General features: G+C 41.1%; 1 protein-coding gene across 2 annotated transcripts in view; it reads right to left on the minus strand.

Annotated features, from left to right (window-relative positions):
* Positions 1-5,919: 5,919 nt before the first annotated feature.
* The window catches only part of PSMB2 (proteasome 20S subunit beta 2), a 33,923-nt gene continuing 20,450 nt past the window's right edge, over positions 5,920-19,392 (minus strand). For both annotated transcript variants that reach the window (XM_069477663.1, XM_069477662.1), the window contains exons 4-6: positions 10,485-10,647; positions 8,823-8,872; positions 5,920-6,449 (exon numbers count right to left, since the gene is read on the minus strand). In XM_069477663.1, the coding sequence (XP_069333764.1) occupies positions 6,342-6,449; positions 8,823-8,872; positions 10,485-10,647 (321 nt within the window). In that variant the 3' untranslated portion in view covers positions 5,920-6,341. The remainder of the gene's footprint in view (positions 6,450-8,822; positions 8,873-10,484; positions 10,648-19,392) is intronic.

A 19,392-nucleotide genomic window follows, 5' to 3' on the forward strand; every position in this document is an offset into this window, starting at 1 on the left:
TAGATCATTCCTCAAAGCACACATGTTCTAGCTTCTCTTATTTTACGAAATATAAATCCTTCCCCATTTCTTTACTTCCTTTGCCGTTAAAATTTTTGAGATTGCCGTACCGCCACCTCCCCTTCACCCCCAATTCACCCTTCAGCCCACTTCAATCTGGCTTCTATCCCTACCAGTCCACTGAAACCCATTCGGCATGGTCATCGATGACCACAATGTCAAATCCAAAAGGCTTTTTTTTTTTTTCTGGATTCAACAGCAGTGTTTGACACGGTTGATCACATGTTCTTTTCTGAAACACTCTCTTCCCTGTGATTCCCAACTTCTGGTTTCCTCTGACCTCACTGGTGCCAATTATCTTCTTTACTGGCTCCTTTTCTCCTTGACCTCTACATGCTGGCCTTCTTCGGGGCCTTCTCTTTTCTACCCACTCTCCCTAGATGGTCTCATTCAATCCCACGGCTTTCAATGTCACCTATATGCTGCTACCTCCTGAATTTGTATCTTCAGCCTAGACTGTTCCCTGAACACCAGGCTTTGATGTACAACTGTCTGCCTGATGTCTCTGCTAGACTAACAAGCATCTAAAACTATGTCCAAAATGGAGTACTTGGCTTAAGTACTAAGTTGACCTCTCCTAGACTGTCCCACCTCGGTAAACGGCCCCACATTCTACCCTGTAGTTGCTCAAGCCAGAAACTGGGGGGTCATATTTGATTCTACCCCTACACTCAATCCCTCAGAGTCCTGTGGATTCTGAGTCTATCCTCTTTTCTCTCCTGCCACCACCCTAGTTCTCGGGACTACTGAAATAGTCTCCCAGCTGGCCTGTTTTCTCTGGTACACCTTCATACTAAGGCCCTGCAATGATCTGGACTTTACCTCCTTCTCCAACCTCATCTAAAACTATTCTCTTTGTCACTCACTCACTCTGCTCCAACCACGCTGGTTTCCTTTCTGTCCCTCAAACTACCACTTTGTTTCATGCCTCAGGGCCATTGCACTCACTACTGTTTGCCTGGACTGCTGTCCCCCGTCTTTGCAGGTGTGCACCAGGGACAGGTGTTGGGCTGCTTTGCAGAAGTGAAGGGTGTTCTAGAAACATGGGGTCTAGGCCTCATCTCTCAGGATAGGAGCCCAAAGATTTCTTTTCCCAAGAAATTTTAATGCCTCAACTCACCAATATGAGAGGAGGAATGGAGGGGGAAGGCTGGATGTATGCTCTGCTTTAACTGAAGCCCAGGGCCTGGCAAGAGACATTATACTACAAAGATTATTTTAGACTATGCGAGGTTGAGGGGATTAAATAACAGGCATGTAGCACTTAAACAATGCCTGGTATATAGTAACAAATCAATAATAGGTTGTAAATATCTGGAGGGTAAACAAGGAGGATATTAGTTTATCAAAAACTTTTCAGAGCTGGACAACTTTCCCCAAGGAAAGGACCATGTAGCCCTCACCAAGTCCTACTTTAGGAATAAGAAAATTGTAGATCATAGCAATTTGCGCAAGGTCACAGAGCAAGTAGGTGGGACTCACACATCTGTCTGATCCAACCCTCCCTTCATTTCTACTGCAGCACAAGCCCCGCTGCAGAGAGAATCACAGGCTTGACCCCAGCAAGGGGAGGCAGGTCTTCCCAGCCCCTCATGCCCCAAGGCCCTGCTATGCCAGCATATGGTCAGGATCATTAACAGCGCAGAGGAAGCAGTACAGTGTGGAGACTGTAGAAGTGGCATATGAAGCTTCTAATGAGGTCTCAGCATTTGATTCTTCCCATTAAGTTGTTTTTATTTTTTTTTCCCATAGCAAAACAAATTGTTTTAGCCTCTGACTAGCTGGGTTTAGCCGTAAGGAAAAGTAGATGATGATTAAAGAAAAAGTATACATGGATAGTTTACCATGGCTTCTTTTTTGCAAAGCAAGTAGCTGCAAATTAAGTGGAGACTATTTAGACTGGGTAAGCATTCCAATTTTCACACTGTGGGAGTTTAAGGAAAAGACTTTTCTGTTTTCTTTTAAAGGATCATCGTGTTCCAGGAGAAATAAGAAAAGTACAGGCTTTGAAAACGCTCTCTCCTTCGATCCTCATGAAGGAAGGTAAGTGAGGGTGAGGTGCAGGCAAATTCTCCTCCCAAACACACTTACTCATAACACGCACATAGGAGCTAAGTGAGCAGCACACACTCAGAATCGGAGAATGTGCCTCCCTCTCTTGCTTGGTCACTGCGGCTGCTTCAGTCAAAGGGCCAAGGTCATAGAGTAAAGGGACTCCAGACTTCAGGCAGAGCAGATCCAGCTGCTGTCGCTCAGCTGGCAACACCAAAAGCTTCTCCAGCCACTTCAGCGCCCTCTTCCATCTCTCTCAGAGGTTCCTTGTCAACCTTCCCATCCCTTCACTAGTCAGGGCTGAGCTTCCCTACCCTCGGGCAAAACAGCTGCTCTCTTCTCCAACCTATCTGCCTCCCACCCTAAGCCTGGGAAGGAATAAATTGTTTTCTGTGTATTAATCACCTGAAAGCAGATGGGAACTAATTGGAAGACCATTCTAAGCAGTGCTGGCCAGGAGTGTTAAAGAATGGGTACATTACCAATGTTTTTCAAACTTCAGGAAATTGATTTAAAGGACACAGCTGACATTAAAAAAATAAAATCCAGCAGAAGACAGAAGATACCAGAGTGCACTGCATCATGACTCAACACACACACACATACATACATACATAGAATCATTAGGAAGTTCCACAAAACAATGCTTTCCCTTTTTATAGGAGGTAAATATATAGGTGTGAGTCATGAATGTATGACTGAGGCCATGTAAATCTAGTTGGATCATAGGCTTTATGAAATATAGAAGAGGGAAAGGACACAGGGGAGTCAGGTTGGGAGGGGATTATGAAATGCCCAACATGTCAAACCAAACAACTGGGCTTTATTCTCTAAGCTATGGTAAACCATCAGAAAGTTTTAAGTGAGAATGGATGATCAAACAAATTTTTTAGAGCGTGGAGAACTGGAGAAGGAAGAGATTAAAAGTAGAGTGAAGTTAGCAGGCTATTAAAATAGTCCAAGAAAGACAGGCAATGAACAAGAATAACTGGGATGAAGATTTAAAAAGAGATTTAGAAAGTAGAAATGCCAGAACTTAGTGAGTATGTGAAGATAGGAGATAAAGAACAACATCAAAAATGCCCAGCTAAATGCAATGTAGTATCTTGGATTGTATCCTAGAACAGAAAAAGGACACTAGTAGGAAAATTGGTGAAATCTGAATAAAGGCTAGAGCTTAGTTGATACAAATGTACCAACCAATGTTAATTTCTTAGTTTTGACAAACATAGCATGGTATGCAAGATGTTAATATTATGGGAAATTGAATGGGGTTATATGGAAACTCTTTTATCTTTGCAACTTTTCTGTAAAACAAAATTTATTCCAAAATAAAAAGTTTATGAAAAATAAATGATGCTTAGGTTTCTGACTTGAGCACCTGGGAGCCAGGTGGCTCTAATTCTTTAAGACGGAACACCATAGAGGAGGTTTGGAGGGGGGCAGATGGTAAGGCTCAGTTGTAGACATGTTGAGTTTGATGTCCCTAAGGCTGGAAGGTGAGATATCTAGAAGCAAGTTGATCCGGAGCTCAGGAAAGAGATTAAGGTTAGGAAAAAGTGAGAGTTGGGGGAGGGGGGGTAGACTTGCCAGAGATTGCCCTGGAGGCATTTACATTCAAAGGCAGAGAACCATTTCATTCCTGGTGAGGCCTGGACACAGAATAACAAATTTACCAATAATTATATACTTACTGACACTTACCACACAGAATAACAAATTTACCAATAATTATATACTTACTGACACTTACCACACGCCAGGTCCTGTACTAAATGTTTACATACATTACCTCATGGAATTCTCATAATTACCCATATGGAATAGGTATGATTTCAACCATTTTACAGATGGGAAAATCAGAAGCAGGACTGCCTATGCTTTAGTAGTGGTACTCTACTAGGGAGAGCACCAGAATCACATACAGGGCTTATAAAATAGGTATCTTAGGAAAAGATTCAGGAATCCAGCTAAAAGCCCAAACCTATGCATATCTATAGTGGTGTTAGAGGTTGAACCAGCTGTGGTGATATGAATCATCTTTTTTTTCCCATTTATTCAATGATTAGCTTTCCTATGGTATAAGGCATTTACCACTGGTGTATTAAAAAGTGTATAAGACACCCAAATCTGATGTTCATTCAATACTTTTGGGTCATGTCAGAGCTATCAAAAAAAAAAACAAAAAACCCTCAATACTGTTACTATGAATGTTATAATCTGTTGGTAGTATCTTAGAAGATAAATTTCATCTCAGACAAACCAAACCTATCTGTATGTGGTATTAAGAGTAGCACAGGCCGGGCATGGTGGCTCACACCTGTAATCCTAGCACTCTGGGAGCCGAGGCAGGTGGATCACTTGAGGTCAGGAGTTCGAGACCAGCCTGAGCAAGAGCAAGACCCCGTCTCTACTAAAAATAGAAAGAAATTATCTGGCCAACTAAAATATATATAGAAAAAATTAGCCAGGCATGGTGGCGCATGCCTGTCGTCCCAGCTACTTGGGAGGCTGAGGCAGAAGGATTGCTTGAGCCCAGGAGTTTGAGGTTGCTGTGAGCTAGGCTGACGCCACGGCACTCACTCTAGCCCAGGCAACAGAGCGAGACTCTGTCTCAAAAAAAAAAAAAAAAAAAAAAAAGAGTAGCACAGACTGGATAAACGAGGCTTGTCTAAAGTTTGAGAACTATGGCTTCAAATGAAGAAACCTCAATCCAATGGTTCTCTATTATGACTAAAGATAAGAATTACTTGAGCGGCTTTTTAAAGCATTCCATTTAGGCCCCAAACCTACTTATTTTGGGTTTTTTGTTTGTTTGTGACAGGGTCTTACTCTGTTGCCCAGGCTAGAGTGCAATGGTGCCATCATAGCTCACTGCAACCTCAAACTCTTGGGCTCAAGCAATCTCCCTGCCTCGGCCTCTTGAGTAGCTGGGACTACAGGTCTGTGCCATCACACTTGGCTGATGTTTCTATTTTATTTTTTTTTATTTTTTATTTTTTACAGAGACAGGGTCTCACTCTTGCTCAGGCTGATCTCAAATTCCTGGCCTCAAGCGATCCTCCTGCCTCAGCCTCCCAACATGCCAGGATTATAGGCGTGAGCTACCACGCCCAGCCACCAAATCTACTTAGAATCCAGGAGGGCAACCTCATCAGGTACACTAAAAAAGAAAACTCCCCAGGTGATTCTGATAACACGTATCTAGTTAAGCAGCAGTCCCCAACCTTTTTGGCACCAGTGACTAGTTTCATGGAAGACAATTTTTCTACAGACTGGGAATGGGGGGATAGGGTGTTGTGGGGGTGGTGCAGAGCTCAGGCAGTGATGTGCGGCCCATTTCCTAACAGGCCACAGACTGGTAATGGACCACAGCCCAGGGACTGGGGACAGCAGTGGTTAAGAACCATTGTTTTATTGGCCTCAATCAAAAAAATCTACATTGTTCTCCAAATACTAGGTTAAGACTAAAACAGGTATCTGGTTAACAGCCCATGATATATCAAATTAAGGGAATATTATGCAACTGTCAAAAAGAATAAGGCAGATCTATATGTACTGATATAAAAAATCTCTAATATGGTATTAAATGAAATAAGCAAATATAGACCATTTAAAAATATTATTTGAAGGGGACATGTATCTGTCTGTATGTTGGTAAGCATACTTTATATAGGAACAGACTACCTCCCTCTTAAAAGGTAGAAAATAAATTGGTAGCCAAAGTTGCCTGCAGGAAGGGAAGCAAGTGATTAGATTACAGGGATGGGAGAAATATTTTCCACTATATGTTTTTGTACTGTTTGCATGTTTTATTAAGTACATGTATTACCTCTTCAGTTTATTTAATTTTAAAAACTTTAAGGGCAAAAACAACCATTGCTTTAGAGGGAATGCCATATTAGCAAGCAAGGTGTATGAAAGAGCTAGGTGGGAAGGAAGCTGGCCAGTGGAGTAGAATGTGGGGCTGTCAGCTGCTAAAGCACACCAAGAACATTAATGGAGGGAAAGGGGCAGGAGGAAAGACAGTCATTGCAGAGAGATAATCCTCCTTCCACTTTCTGAGGTGATGTCAGGTAAACTGAGACCCAAACCAGAGAGCTCAGTTTATCCATATTCAGCTTTATTCTGAATTAACCATCTACCAAGAGTGCATTTCAAAAGAGTAGAAAAAAATAAAGGAGCCCATCATAAAAAGTTGCCTGCAAAGTGGGAAGGAAGGCATGATGTTAGGAGCCCTGTTTGGGGAAGGAAATGTTGTCCAGGTCATGAATGCCATTTTTGTCAATGATTCGAACGCTGAAGGTTGGCAGATTCAGGATGAAACGTTTCTGGAGCTGCAGAGAGACATGAAGGAAATCAATCAACAAGTAATTACTGAGTGCTAACTACATGCCAGGCTCTGTTCTAGGCACTGGGGATACAAGCAGAGAAAAATGAAACTGATTTTTTTTTTTTTTTTTTAAAGAGACAGGGTTTCCCTCTATTGCCCAGATTGGGGCTGGGCTGGATTACGGTGGTGTGGTTCAATCCCGAGTAGTTAGGACTGCAGGCACACACCAAAATGCCCTAATTTTTTTTTTAAGAGATGGAGTCTTGCTGTGTTGCCCAGCTGGTCTCCAACTCCTGTCTTCAAGGAATCCTCCCACCTCAGCCTCCCAAAGCTCTGGGATTATAGGTGTGAGCCAATGTGCCTGGCCTGAAACTGATATTCTAATGGGGGTAGTTGTTACTAAGGACACTCAGGAAAGCTCAAATAGTAGGTGGAGACTGCATGGGAGGCAGGGAGTGTGACCTGGGAGATGCAGCTGGGAGCCTGTCTCTGTCAGTCAGCTGAGAAAGGAATGAGACTATCTAGTACTCCCTTCCCCACAGTCTGTCACCAATCAGTCTGGCAAACACAGACTTCTCTCTTCAAATGTCTCAAGATAATAATAAGCCAACAAGGAGTGACTGCACTCAGACCAAAGCAGTGTACTCCCAGGTCCCAATTCCTTGCTCCAGTCACCCACACATTTTATAAGGACCGGTGAGTGTGTGCTTGTGTATGCAGCTGGAGGGGTGGTGGGAAGGAAGTCAATGGAACTGCTTTTGGAACAACCCCTGCTCTGTCTCCTCCAATGCAGGCTGACCTGTCATTAAGGTAACATATCTGCATGCTCATAAAAACTCTGCTTGAGAGTCCGTTCCAAAGGAGCTGTGGGCACGGAAGCTGACAGCTCCACTAACCTGACGGGAGATTACAGAGGAACACAGCTGGGGGAAGTCTTTGTTTCTGTGGCTATCCTCTCTGGACACCTAACTTAAAGCCTCCAGAGAGAAGACACAAAGCTCTCCACCTGCTCCCTTTGGAGCCTATCCCAGAAATGTTCACCTCCCAGGTTTTAGCCCTCCCTTCCTTGATGGTTCCCATCTCCTCTGCAGCTGAGCACTGCGCCGCAACAGCCCATTCCATTTCCAGGGTCCTCTCTGGCTGATGACTCCTATATGTCAGAAACTTGCTCCAAGAGCAAGAAAAGATGACAATAAGAAAATAAGGGTTTCTAAAGTGACCCTCTTTAGGATTCATGGGGAATAAAGTCTCAAGAGCACTTGCTATTCCAGTGGCTTCTTCCTGGTAGCCCCTTTCAACACTTGGGGCTGCTGGACTAATGTGACCCCTTAGCTGAATGGTTAAGAAAACCAAGAGTTTATTCTCAGCTTCTGCTTTGGAAAGGGGATTCATAAACAAGAGGGTGGGTACTGTGAACTGAAAAAGACAGGCTTGTGGAAGAGGCAAACTACATTACTTCCAGTGCTCCCACCCGCTCTCATGCCCCCACTCTCTCACTAGACCATGAATTCAAGTTCATCCTCAGGCCACAAAAACAGTAACAGAATGAAAAAACCTAGTGGGGCTGCTTTTTGACCTCCTCATCCTACAGTCAAGCCCAAAGCCTTAGACTCTAAAGAGTAGTATTGGAATGGGTGTGGTCTGTTCCTGGTCTCACAAACTGAAGGCCACTCTCCCCTTTAGCCCAAAGCATCCTAGTTGCTTTCTATGCTCTCCTGAATTCTCAGGGAAGGCTTTCTCTCCAGATTACAAGGACTCATGCACCGTTAAGGGAACAGTTTGGCAATTACAAGTGGCACAAGAACAGAGCAGGTATAAAGTCCAGGGCAGTAGTTCAAGTATGGCCCCAGGTACCACCTGAGGTTGGCAGTATCACCCAAGACTGCTAGTTAAAACAGAGATTCTCAGTTTGTACATCAGAACAATGGAATCAGAATGGGAGGTGGTGCAGAGACAGTAATCTGCTCTTTAAAATATTGATTGATTGACTGAGACAGGGTCTCGCTATGTTGCCCAGGTTGGTCTCAAACTTCTGGCCTCAAGCAATCCTCCTGTCTTGGCCTAGTCATCTGCTTTTTTAACAAGTTCCCCAAATGATGCTTATACATACTAAAATTTGAGAACCACTGGTCTGGATGAACTGAAACAAAAGTAATTAAATTATAAAACTGACATTGATGGGGAGGTGATCCATGAGAGAAAAATAAGCTTGTTACCCACACCAAACTCTGTCTCCGGTAGCAACTTCACATCTGGTTAGCGGGTATTTATTACACCTTCTGGCAAGGATCAGAAAAAATGCAACCAAGGAATAGGAACAATATTGGCAAAGAGAGAGACAAAACATTCCTTTCAGGCTCCCATGGGAGCTACTCACCTCCTCCAGACATTTCCTGAGAAGCTCCACTGCCTTGTCACGTGAGATAGCTGAAAGAGAACGAGAACAAGAACTCAGGTGCTGTTATTAAGTCCAACCTTCAGCAGCTTTTGATTAAGTTTCAAACTTCATCAGGACCAAGTGCCACACAAATGGAAAAGGCAAAAAATGCTTTGCCTTCTAGCCTGCTACAAACTTATTCCATATGTAGTTGAGGGTGCCCCAGACCCAACGCTCCAGCAGCCACAAGCCGTTGCAAATTGATTTGCTACAGAGAAGGGTAAGCATGACGGAATTCTGCCTCCCCTGGCCAGGGCCCGCCTCTGAAGAAGTCCAGCGGCCTGCCTCTCTTTTACATAGCCCACCCCCTCCACCCCCTTTTAGTCCAGGGCTTAAATCAATTCCATCTGCCCTAGCCAGCTGCAAATCAGGGACAGGGAGGACAGGGCCAGAGTTTTAGCCTTACTTTCCCAGCTGGGTCTCAGGTTAACAATGGGAAGAGAATTCATAGGATGGGGCTGAGACTCTCCTAAAATAGGAGCCAAAGGAACTGTGTCCATGGCCATAGAAAACTGGGGTGACACATTATAAAGTTATGCTTCAAGGGTGGTTAGTGGTTATTTTGGTGGGCAAATCAGCTGTATTATTGACAGATGCCAAATCAAGAAACAATCACCAGGAGGCCAGGCTAATTCTTCTCGGGATGTGGCCTGGAGCTCTAGCATGACTGAGGGTTGAGTGAGAGGGCAGCACCAAAAAGGAATGAACATGCCAGATTCTTACGGGGACGAATGGAATGTAAGGAAAGAAGTGGTTATCTGTGCTGCTTTTTTTTTTTTTTTTTCCGTAGAGATGGCATCTCACTTTTGTTCAGGCTGGTCTGGAACTCCTGACCTCAAGCAATCTTCCCACCTTGGCCTCCCAGTGCTAGGATTAGAGGTGTGAGCCACTGCACCCAGCCTATGCTGCATCTGTAGTCTGTAAAAGCTATGAATCCCAAGCGCCCATTGCCCACAGTGCCTAAAGTTGATGTTGGGATTGGGGTCAGAAGGTAAAACAGCACAAAAGCATCCCTGTGTCTGAAGCTTTGCCAAGATGACAGTTTATGGACAAGCAGGGAGACAGTTTTTTCTTATGGAAGGGAACAGCCATTAGGTGATAAACAAGGGCAGGGCCCAGGTCTGTGGCCTTAAAAGGCTTTTATGTTTAAGCAAAGAAACCCTCATTTGTCATGCTGGGGACCTGTTTATCCTCATAAGTTCAAAATAAATACACAGCTACTCGGTTTACTCATTCATTCTTAAATAAGTATCTGGCAGAGCAAATGAGTGAAAAAAATTAACTCTTGTAACTGAAGAATTATAGAATCTAATAAAAATGTTTTACTCACTATGGCATCTATTCTAACCTCCCTTTAAAATAAAACCCAGCTCTAGAGATATGTAATATATCTCATTCTGGCTGGCAAGAAAGGGGCTTTTATCAGCTTTTTGAAGACTCTACTGACCACATGAGAGAAGCTTTCGGCGGGTACCTGCTTGTGCTTCTTGGGATCCATCCTCTATTCAATCCCTGGCCAGCTAACCGCAAGGGTGGACATAACTAAGAAGCAGCTGAGGGCAGGGCTCTGCCACTGCTCTCTCCTAGACAGCTGCTACTTACTTGGTGTGTAGTATCGGTCGAGGATACTGAGAGTCAGGAAGGCACCATAACCATGGGCTGCAAAAGGGGCTTTGGCCAAGGCTGCTAGGTAGTCCATGTAGTAGAGCGCTGGCCCCTCGTGCTCATCGTAGCCAGCCAGGAGGAGGTTCACGTGATATGGGGTCTGCAAAGGAAAGATGTGACAAACTGATGATCAAAGAACACCTATTAATATTTGTCTTCCCTGGCAAACGGGAATATTCTAACTCTTGTTCAGTAAGAAAATACTAGCTGCAACTGAGTAAATTACAATGAAAGTAAAAATGTAGGGGAATCTAGAGGACCTGGAATGTGGTAAGAGGTGAAGGGAAGTTGGCTTGTTTTCTTTTAACAGAAGGGTATTTGGAGTACTTCCACTAAGGCACATGAAAAAGCTGCTTTCTTCTTAAAGCCTAAAGACAAGAACCTATACAAAAGCAAAAGGCACAGGATGTGTGCTCTTGTGTTATTCCTAATTGTTGAAACCAACAAACACAATTCTGAGTGTCAGGCCACAGACTGAGAAAGCAGCAGCTCCTAGCACATCAAACAAAATAAACAAGCTCACATCTGACCACATGAGACAAAATCCCCAATGATAAACTGTATGCCCACTATTAAATAACTTGTGAGGTGGGGAAGGATAGTAGGTCTCAAATATTTAAGTCAAATCACTAGACTTTTAATGAAGATGGCAGTAACGGAAGCCACAAACATAAAGAAACACAGTAACTTTTGAAGAACGGTAGCTTTAGGTAAAATGCTAACATTATTCTAATATAACAAGGCTCCCCTAAGATAATTAAAAAGTAATTTTTGAGAAAAATAGAAAGTAATTATAATTTGGATTTATAGGTGTCCTTTCTTTGAATTACCTGTAAGTCTACAAACACAAGTTACTATACAGAACCTTGACTAAGTCTACCTTGCTCTTCATCTCCAAATGGATGATTTTTTCTTCTATACAAGCTGAGCCATTTATCACATTAAATTCATTCTGTCTATGCCCCTAGGCATCAGTGGTGGGACTCCTGTTTTATATTATACGGTTTCCTTTTTCTCTGCAGGATGTTTTTCCTCTTGTGTTTCCTTCAATGGGTAGTAAGCAGGCCTTGCCTATGGATATGTGTCCATCCCTAATGTATATATTCAATTAAATGTACATATATTCAATTAAATGACACCCTATTATGCAGCATGAAGTAATAACAACTAATGGGCCTAAAAGGGACATTTTACATTCTTTGAACACTGATTAACATGGGCATTTGGCAGCCTGAAGAAACTCATGTTATATACTTGCTTGGAATTCCAAGCCAACTGTGCTAAGCAGGAAGGGTTCCTAACACCTCCTGAAGAGTATAGAGTAACCCTAACCTACAAACAAGTTTCTGCGTTGGGGATAAAATAGTGGATAGCCTCAGAGGAGTAAGAATTGACCAGTAGTAGTCGAGACTTCTGAGAAAATAATTATCTGCCTATCACATTTCCCAATGTACTACACTCTGCCAAGCTCTGAATTCTCTGTGTGTCTGTGACTACCTCCTTAGCAAATCTGACCTTAGGCCAGACACAACCCTTATGAGCTTCTGGCTTTTTATGTATAAAACTGGGTTAATTAATCCATCTCCTTTCTATCTTCTAGGGAGTATGGTGAAAAAAAATATTAGAGGTGAAACATCCCAAACTCTGAAATAAAAGATGCTCCCCAAATTCCTAGTATATTAACTACATTCTAGTCTCCTTTTAATAGCTCACCATTTTAAACAACAACAACAAAAAAACCTGTTTGAATTAGCAAGAGATAAATATATATATAAGAATATATATAACTAATAGCTTCTTTTTTTTTTTTTTTTTTTTTACAAAAAAGTGTGAAAACAGTACTGCAAAATCTGGCAGACACAGAATACCCTGGTATTCTTACAGTCAAAATTGGGGGAGGTGAAGAAGAGAGAGAGAGAGAGAGAGAGAAGAAAAGGAATTCTAACTGGTTTACCTCCCCAAGAGAATTAATAATACAGTATTTTACCTATCACAAAAAAACTACTCACTGGCCAGAACACCTATGGTATGGTTCACCAAAACAATTTTATCAAGTTATAATGGTATATTAAGGGTTCACCCAGATACCCAAAGAGGCCTTAATCAGCAGAACACAGATACCTTCTGTCTCCAAGGAGGATCTTGCCCACAATACTATGAGATTAAATTGTTTAAAAACAATTAATGTTATTTTAAAAGCCACTACCAGAAGATTTTACATGAAACTCTACGTCAACAGAATTCCACAAATAAATTGTATTACTTAATTGGTCCATATAATATCATTTATTTATGCTTAAGCATGATACACACACACACATTCACCAAAGTTGGTATTCAGAAGCTACAACTTGTGGTATAGAAGATAACTCACAAATTATTGTGTGACTTTGAATTACCAACTTTTGCATGTGTGAGATCCTTAAGCATAAATAAATGGTGCTATCTAGACTAATTAAATCAATACATCTGTGTAACAACTTGCAGTTTCTGAATTCTTCTGACAATGCTCCATCAGAGATCTCCGGCTCACACTAGTTTTTTAAAATTTCAAATAAACTCTAGTGTACTATCACTCTCACACACCTCTAAGAATCATGCCATTCAAAGTAACAAACCACAGTTATGGATTTCTTGATTGTTACATTCCCTCATTTTCTTGATTCATGAGTGTTTTCCTGGAATGAGATAAATTCCAAGCCATCCAATTTTGTACTATTCTTACAGCATACAATCATGACTGCTGTGTTGTGTTTAGGAAAAAACTTAGTATATATAAGACATGACCCATCTATTCAAGTATTTATGCCAATTATAAACTCTACGAAGGCAGGACTGTGTCTGGCTTATTCAATAAGCACAGCATATAGTACGTGCTCAACAAATATTTGCTGAATGAATAATTATACCACAAAGCATTACACGTTTTAATATGTATATGGCTAGTGTCTAATATCACAAGAAAAAATTAAGAAAATCACTAAACAAATGTCAGAAAGAAATGGGTTCTATTTCTGAGAAGTGGTTCAAGTTTAAGTCAACTGCCAGCATCTCTATGAATACATAGTATTGTTGGTTTTTGCTAGGTTCTGGGTCCTTCTCTTTTTACCTCCTTCTAGACATGGGTTGCTAAGTAAAGAAAAGCTTAGGATACAGGTCAGGCATTCAGAACTGAACAAAGTGAGGTGACCAATAGAATAAATGAATATCTCAGGAAGAAACACCTGAGCTATGTGTGACTTTAGAAAAGTCAGTCACTTAATCTTTCTGAATTTTAGTGTTGTCATCTGAAACATGGGATAATAGCTCTACAAAAGGGCTGCTGCAGTGAAGATTCAAAGAGATAATGCATGTAAATGATACGCATAATGCCTAAAACATAGCAAAAGCTTGATAAGTGGTAAGTATTATTACTAGGGAAACATACCCATCTATGAAGTGTCCATGAAATAAACAGTACAAATCCTTAGGAGAAGCCTGACTACTTCTGGTACTGAGAAACTCCTCATATGTGTCTTCATAAAGGGATACAGAGGGATGTTTTTAAAAAGTGCCCAACACACCATCTGACACATGGTAGAAAAGCAGTAAATGACAGTTTCTTCCTCTCTCATTCCCAGGACAAAAGAAGGTCCCTAAGGTAATGGTATTCAGTGTCACAAGCATTCATATTAGACACTTAGAGCATATCTGCTTCATGGTCAACCCATCCTAGCCCCTCAAAAAAGAAGACCTACATCCAGATTTGCAAAGTAAATCAACATTTATTAAGTACCTTCACGTTGTTTATTACCTTACAAATGTGTCATTCTGAGGGTTAAGCCTCACTTTCTAGATATTTTTTCATCAGTTCCCTTCTTTCCCATAATTAGTATTTTTAACTTGCCTAATTATTCTGGGAAAATGCAAACACTAGTCAATAATGACAGAACTGCCAAGAACTCTTTTACAAAGATTACCAGAAATCTTTTACAATGTAATCTCTATTCTGTGCATGATATAATCTAGCCTTTGGTTGTCTCCACTATTCTGTTTAGATAGCAAGTTTAAGTAATAAGATAAAGTTATAAGGTTCCCTCACACCTGTAATGCTAGCACTCTAGGAGGCTGAGGCAGGAGGATTTGAGGAGTTTGAGACCAGCCTGAGCAAGAGTAAGATGCTGTCTCTACTAAAAATAGAAAAATTAGCTGGGCATTGTGGCACACGCCTGTATTCCCAGCTACTCGGGAGGCTGAGGTAGGAGGATTGCTTCAGCCCAGGAGTTTAAGGTTGCAGTGTGCTATGATGATGCCACTGCACTCTACCCAGGGCGACAGAATGAGACTCTGTCTCAAAAAAAAAAAAAAAAAAATACCAACATGCTTAGTTTTAAAGTTATATCTAATTCACATACAAAGAAAAAATTTTAAATGAACTATCCTGGGAACTCAAAATGAATTTTAGCCTCTAGAATAAGGGTACCACCAAATTTTGCCTCTTAATAGGAGCTGGTGAGGAGAACTAGACAAATGTATTTTTTCCTCCCTTAACAAGTACCTAATGTAAGCTTATTTTTACAGTGATGAGCTTTTGGTCATTTTGAGATTTCCTCATCTATACAACAAGGACAATAGAAGTACCCACGATTATAAGGTTGTGGTATGGTTTAAACAAATCCATGTAAAGTGCTCAGTGCAGTGTCTGATATACTGTAATAATACAGATTGACTATTATCACTATCATCGCCACCACCACCATCATTTTTAGGATTTGACTGCATTATCAACATTTGACTAGATGATAAGATCAAGAAGATATACCACAGAGAGCCAATAAAATTTGGTTGCTACTAATAAAAGAGATAAAATTTAAGCCAGGGGAATTAGCCAATAAGCACATCTCTTATGTGCTTCTTCCTGGGATTGAAATAGACTTAAGTACCTCTGAGCCCTGAGGAACTGAGCTCTGTTCCACTTTGGGCTCCCGTACACTTGGGCGGGCACAGTGTGGAACTACATATATACACACACACACACACACACTTTCCTTAAATTAGAGGGAGTGTTTCTCTCTCTCTAATTCTTGTATATTCCCTCTCCTATGAAAAAGAAACACTGTAGTAACTAAGAAGAGTGTGAAATTCCATAAATTTTACAGCTAAAGAGAACAGTTGTGATAAGTACATTGAAACAACAAAATCAGCGACAAGAGTCTAGGCGGTGACAAGCAGCGGTGTGACATCTGGCGGAAGCCAAAGTCACAGCAAGGGGGAGAGAGGTGGGCGTGAGGAAGCATCCCGCCGAGCGTGGACACAGAAAAAGAGAGGAATTGACAGTCTTCCTTTGGAGCCAGGCCAGCCTTTGCCACCTCTAATTGAATAGGAAGACACTGCTATGAGTGAGGTGCCTTAGAGAATGGTGCAGTTTCTTTTTTGACATGCTGCACCTTGGAACGCTAAGCACATGTGAGGTATACTTCCATTCTTCGTGGGTCAGTAATTTAGAAGGAGATGCAGAACCACCAATGAGTCAAACCAGTTTGTCTAGAGATGAGGGTTCTAATAAGCAGACTTCTAAATATACGAAACAGAGACTGGACTTTGAAAGGAACAGTGCACCTGCTGTTTTCTTTTAGTACAGTCAAATTTTCAAAGCTGGCTAAAATTCCATCTTAGGCACTCGCAGTATTTCACAAAAATGCAGGTTGTAGACTTAGGAAGGATCAAAGATCTCAACTAGTTTATCCAGCACCCCTTTTACAAATGTGGGGACTAAAGTTCAAAAAGGAGACAGTAACTTGCCCGAAACCACATAGGTAATTAGCATTAAGAGTCAGGACCACATGCAGGCTTCCCAACTGCAAGTCTTGCATGCTTTTCCAGGAAACCATGCTGCCTCCACAAAATGGAAATTAGTGTAAAAATATGATTCAGTATGTAAATGTCAGTGTCACACTCAAATATTTTAGAATGTACTATTTGCATACCAGCACCTATTGTTCTCAATTTCACTTATTGCATCTTATAAGACCAATAATATTTTAAGTTTTTAAAAATTTTTTGAGACAGGGTCTTGCTATGTTGCCCAGGCTGGAGCACAGTGGCTGTTCACAGGTGTGATCATGAAGCACTACAGCCTCAAACTCTCAGACTCAAGTATTCTTCCTGCCTCAGCCTCCAGAGTAGCTGTGGCTACAGGTGTGTACCACCCTGCCTGGCTAATATTTTAAGTTTTAAAAGAGTAGATTTAATATCATACAATTATAACTCCTCTATAGGGTCTAAAACTATGCAATATATATAGTAGGTATTCAAAAAATATCCATGATGATAAATAGATAGTAACACCTTAAATGCTTTGCCAGTGGCCAATTTTTCAACTTCATTAATAAACAAAATGGATCAATTATTATTTTCTTATACTGATGCTCTGAGATCTGAATCAGATCTTGTTTCCAAGAACCAACAAAATTTACTAGCTAGCTGCTTTGGGTGAGTTTGGTGGCATAACTTTAAATTTTTAATTTTGCCATTTAATTAAAGAAGGACTATATACCTGAATTGGAATTCACTATTTGAAACACTTAAAAAACAAACAAACAAAAAAAAAAAAACTCAAGGATTTTGGCAACTTTCAATTATCGTGACCTAAATACTTTTTCTAGCTCTAAAAGATTATGGTTCTATGAACGAGGAAGAGGGTGGAAGAGAACTACCTATCCCTCATGTCTAAGAAGTATGGAATAATTTGTATCCTGATTTTACTCTTCTTGGCTATATTCATTTTTAAGGAAATCCATGTATAGATTCAATCTCTCTTAGCCTTAAGTATAAAAGCACACAGTTTATATAAAAGGCTTCAACCATCTCCCATGAGAGTTTTCTGGGACGATAACATAGGATAATTATGAATTGGGCAGATGCCCCAAATAACTTCATTTCTGCATTTGGAATGTGAATAAATTCAACAAATGTTTATTTGGCATTTACTTTGTGTGAAGCATTTTGCCAGGTGATGAAGATGGAAGCCTAGATCTGGAAGGAGCTCACAAGGTAGACGTGGATAGGAAGGATTCCCTATGTGAAGATAAAGAAACATGGAGGAACATGGAATGTTCAGGTACCAGTGAACATAGGACACATAAATGTAGAGAATTAAGTGATTTCAGCAGGAAACAGAAAGGAACTGGGATGACAAAAATGGGAGGATACTACCACTGGCCTCCTAGACTAACGAATATGAACCATCAGTACGTAAACCATGGAGGAGCCAGTGAAAATTTACCTTTTCCATCCCTCTGTTGATGCAAGCCTTTTTTCATAACTTAGGACACTGGCTAATTGGTGCCAAGGAACACTAATGTCTCCGGATTGACATTTCACTGGTCCCAGTCATTTTTTCCCCCTTCTCTTTAAACAGAAGATTTTGGCCAGGCGCAGTGGCTCACACCTGTAATCCTAGCACTCTGGGTGGCCGAGGCAGAGGGATCGCTTGAGGTCAGGAGTTCAAGACTAGCCTGAGCAAGAGTAAGACCCCGTCTCTACTAAAAATAGAAATGAAAAAAAAAATTAGCCAGTCAACTAAAAATAGAAACAAAAAATTAGCCAGGTGTGGTGGCTCACACCTGTAGCCCCAGCTACTCAGGAGGCTGAGGCAGGAGGATCACTTGAGCCCAGGAGTTTGAGTTGCTGTGAGCTAGGTTGACGCCATAGCACTCACTCTAGCCTGGGCAACAAAGTGAGACTCTGTCTCAAAAAAAAAGAAGATTTTTAGATAGGGGGAGATAGGAGACATATTTAAAAGGTAGAACAGATAGGACTTCATAACTAGTAGAATAGATGAGGGAGAAAGAGGAGTTAAAAGGACTCTCAATAAGCGGTAGTTCAAATCTAAAGAGCTCATTTTGGACCCCATGAGCCTAAGCAGAGCTGTCCAGAGACAACTGGAAAGAGAAAATAGTGTATAACCAAAGTCATGAGACTGAATGAAGAACCAGGAAGTTAGGAGGTTTTATTTACATAGACACATTCTCACACTCACATAGGGAAGACAGCAAAGGAAACACAACAGGACACTATGGCAGAGGTATACCTAAGTTGCCATGAGAGCACAAAGATGAGGGTGACATATGTGTGGGGGAGGGGGTATGGAGAAATACAGAAAAAACTTCCATGCTAAATGCTGAACTGAGTTTAACTGGCAATTAGGAGCTAGTCTTGTGGGGATGTAGGCACATTCAGGGGAAACTGATCAGCAAAGGCAGAACCACGAGAGAAAACACATGGGGTAGGTTAGGGTCCTATTGTCCACTGTTGCCACTCATGGGGAACAAAAAGGTATGGAGTTGGAAGTTGAAAATGGTTTCCTCTTAATCTTGTCACTAAAAAAAGTACAAGTTTAAATCAATCAGAAGCAGAATACAGGCGGTTCCCTGGGGTACAGATGAGATGCATTCCGGAGAACACCTTTAGGTTGGATTTGTATGAAACTCGGATCCCTGATGAACAGTGCATATACAGTAATAATAATAACAATACTATAATGGCTCATATGTGGTAATCATAATACAGCATAATACTGTAGTAACAATACCCCTGTACTGTAATAATAAAGTTACAGAAATTATTGTGCTTTCTTTTAATTCAAATAAACAGAACATAAAACAAACTCATACAAAAAGTTTAGATAGGAAGTAGGTGAAATTTCAAAAAAAAAAAAAAAAAACCCCACTCACCTAATGTTGTATCAATGCTAGGCTAATAGCACTGTTATGCTTATTTTGATCTTCTAACCAAATCAATAATAACCTTTCCATTTCAATAACTAATCCACTGTGCCACTTTGTAATAACTGATGCTTTCATTG

The sequence above is a fragment of the Eulemur rufifrons genome, chromosome 8 (genome assembly GCF_041146395.1).
Source record: "Eulemur rufifrons isolate Redbay chromosome 8, OSU_ERuf_1, whole genome shotgun sequence".
In the NCBI taxonomy this organism is placed as follows: Eukaryota; Metazoa; Chordata; class Mammalia; order Primates; family Lemuridae; genus Eulemur; species Eulemur rufifrons.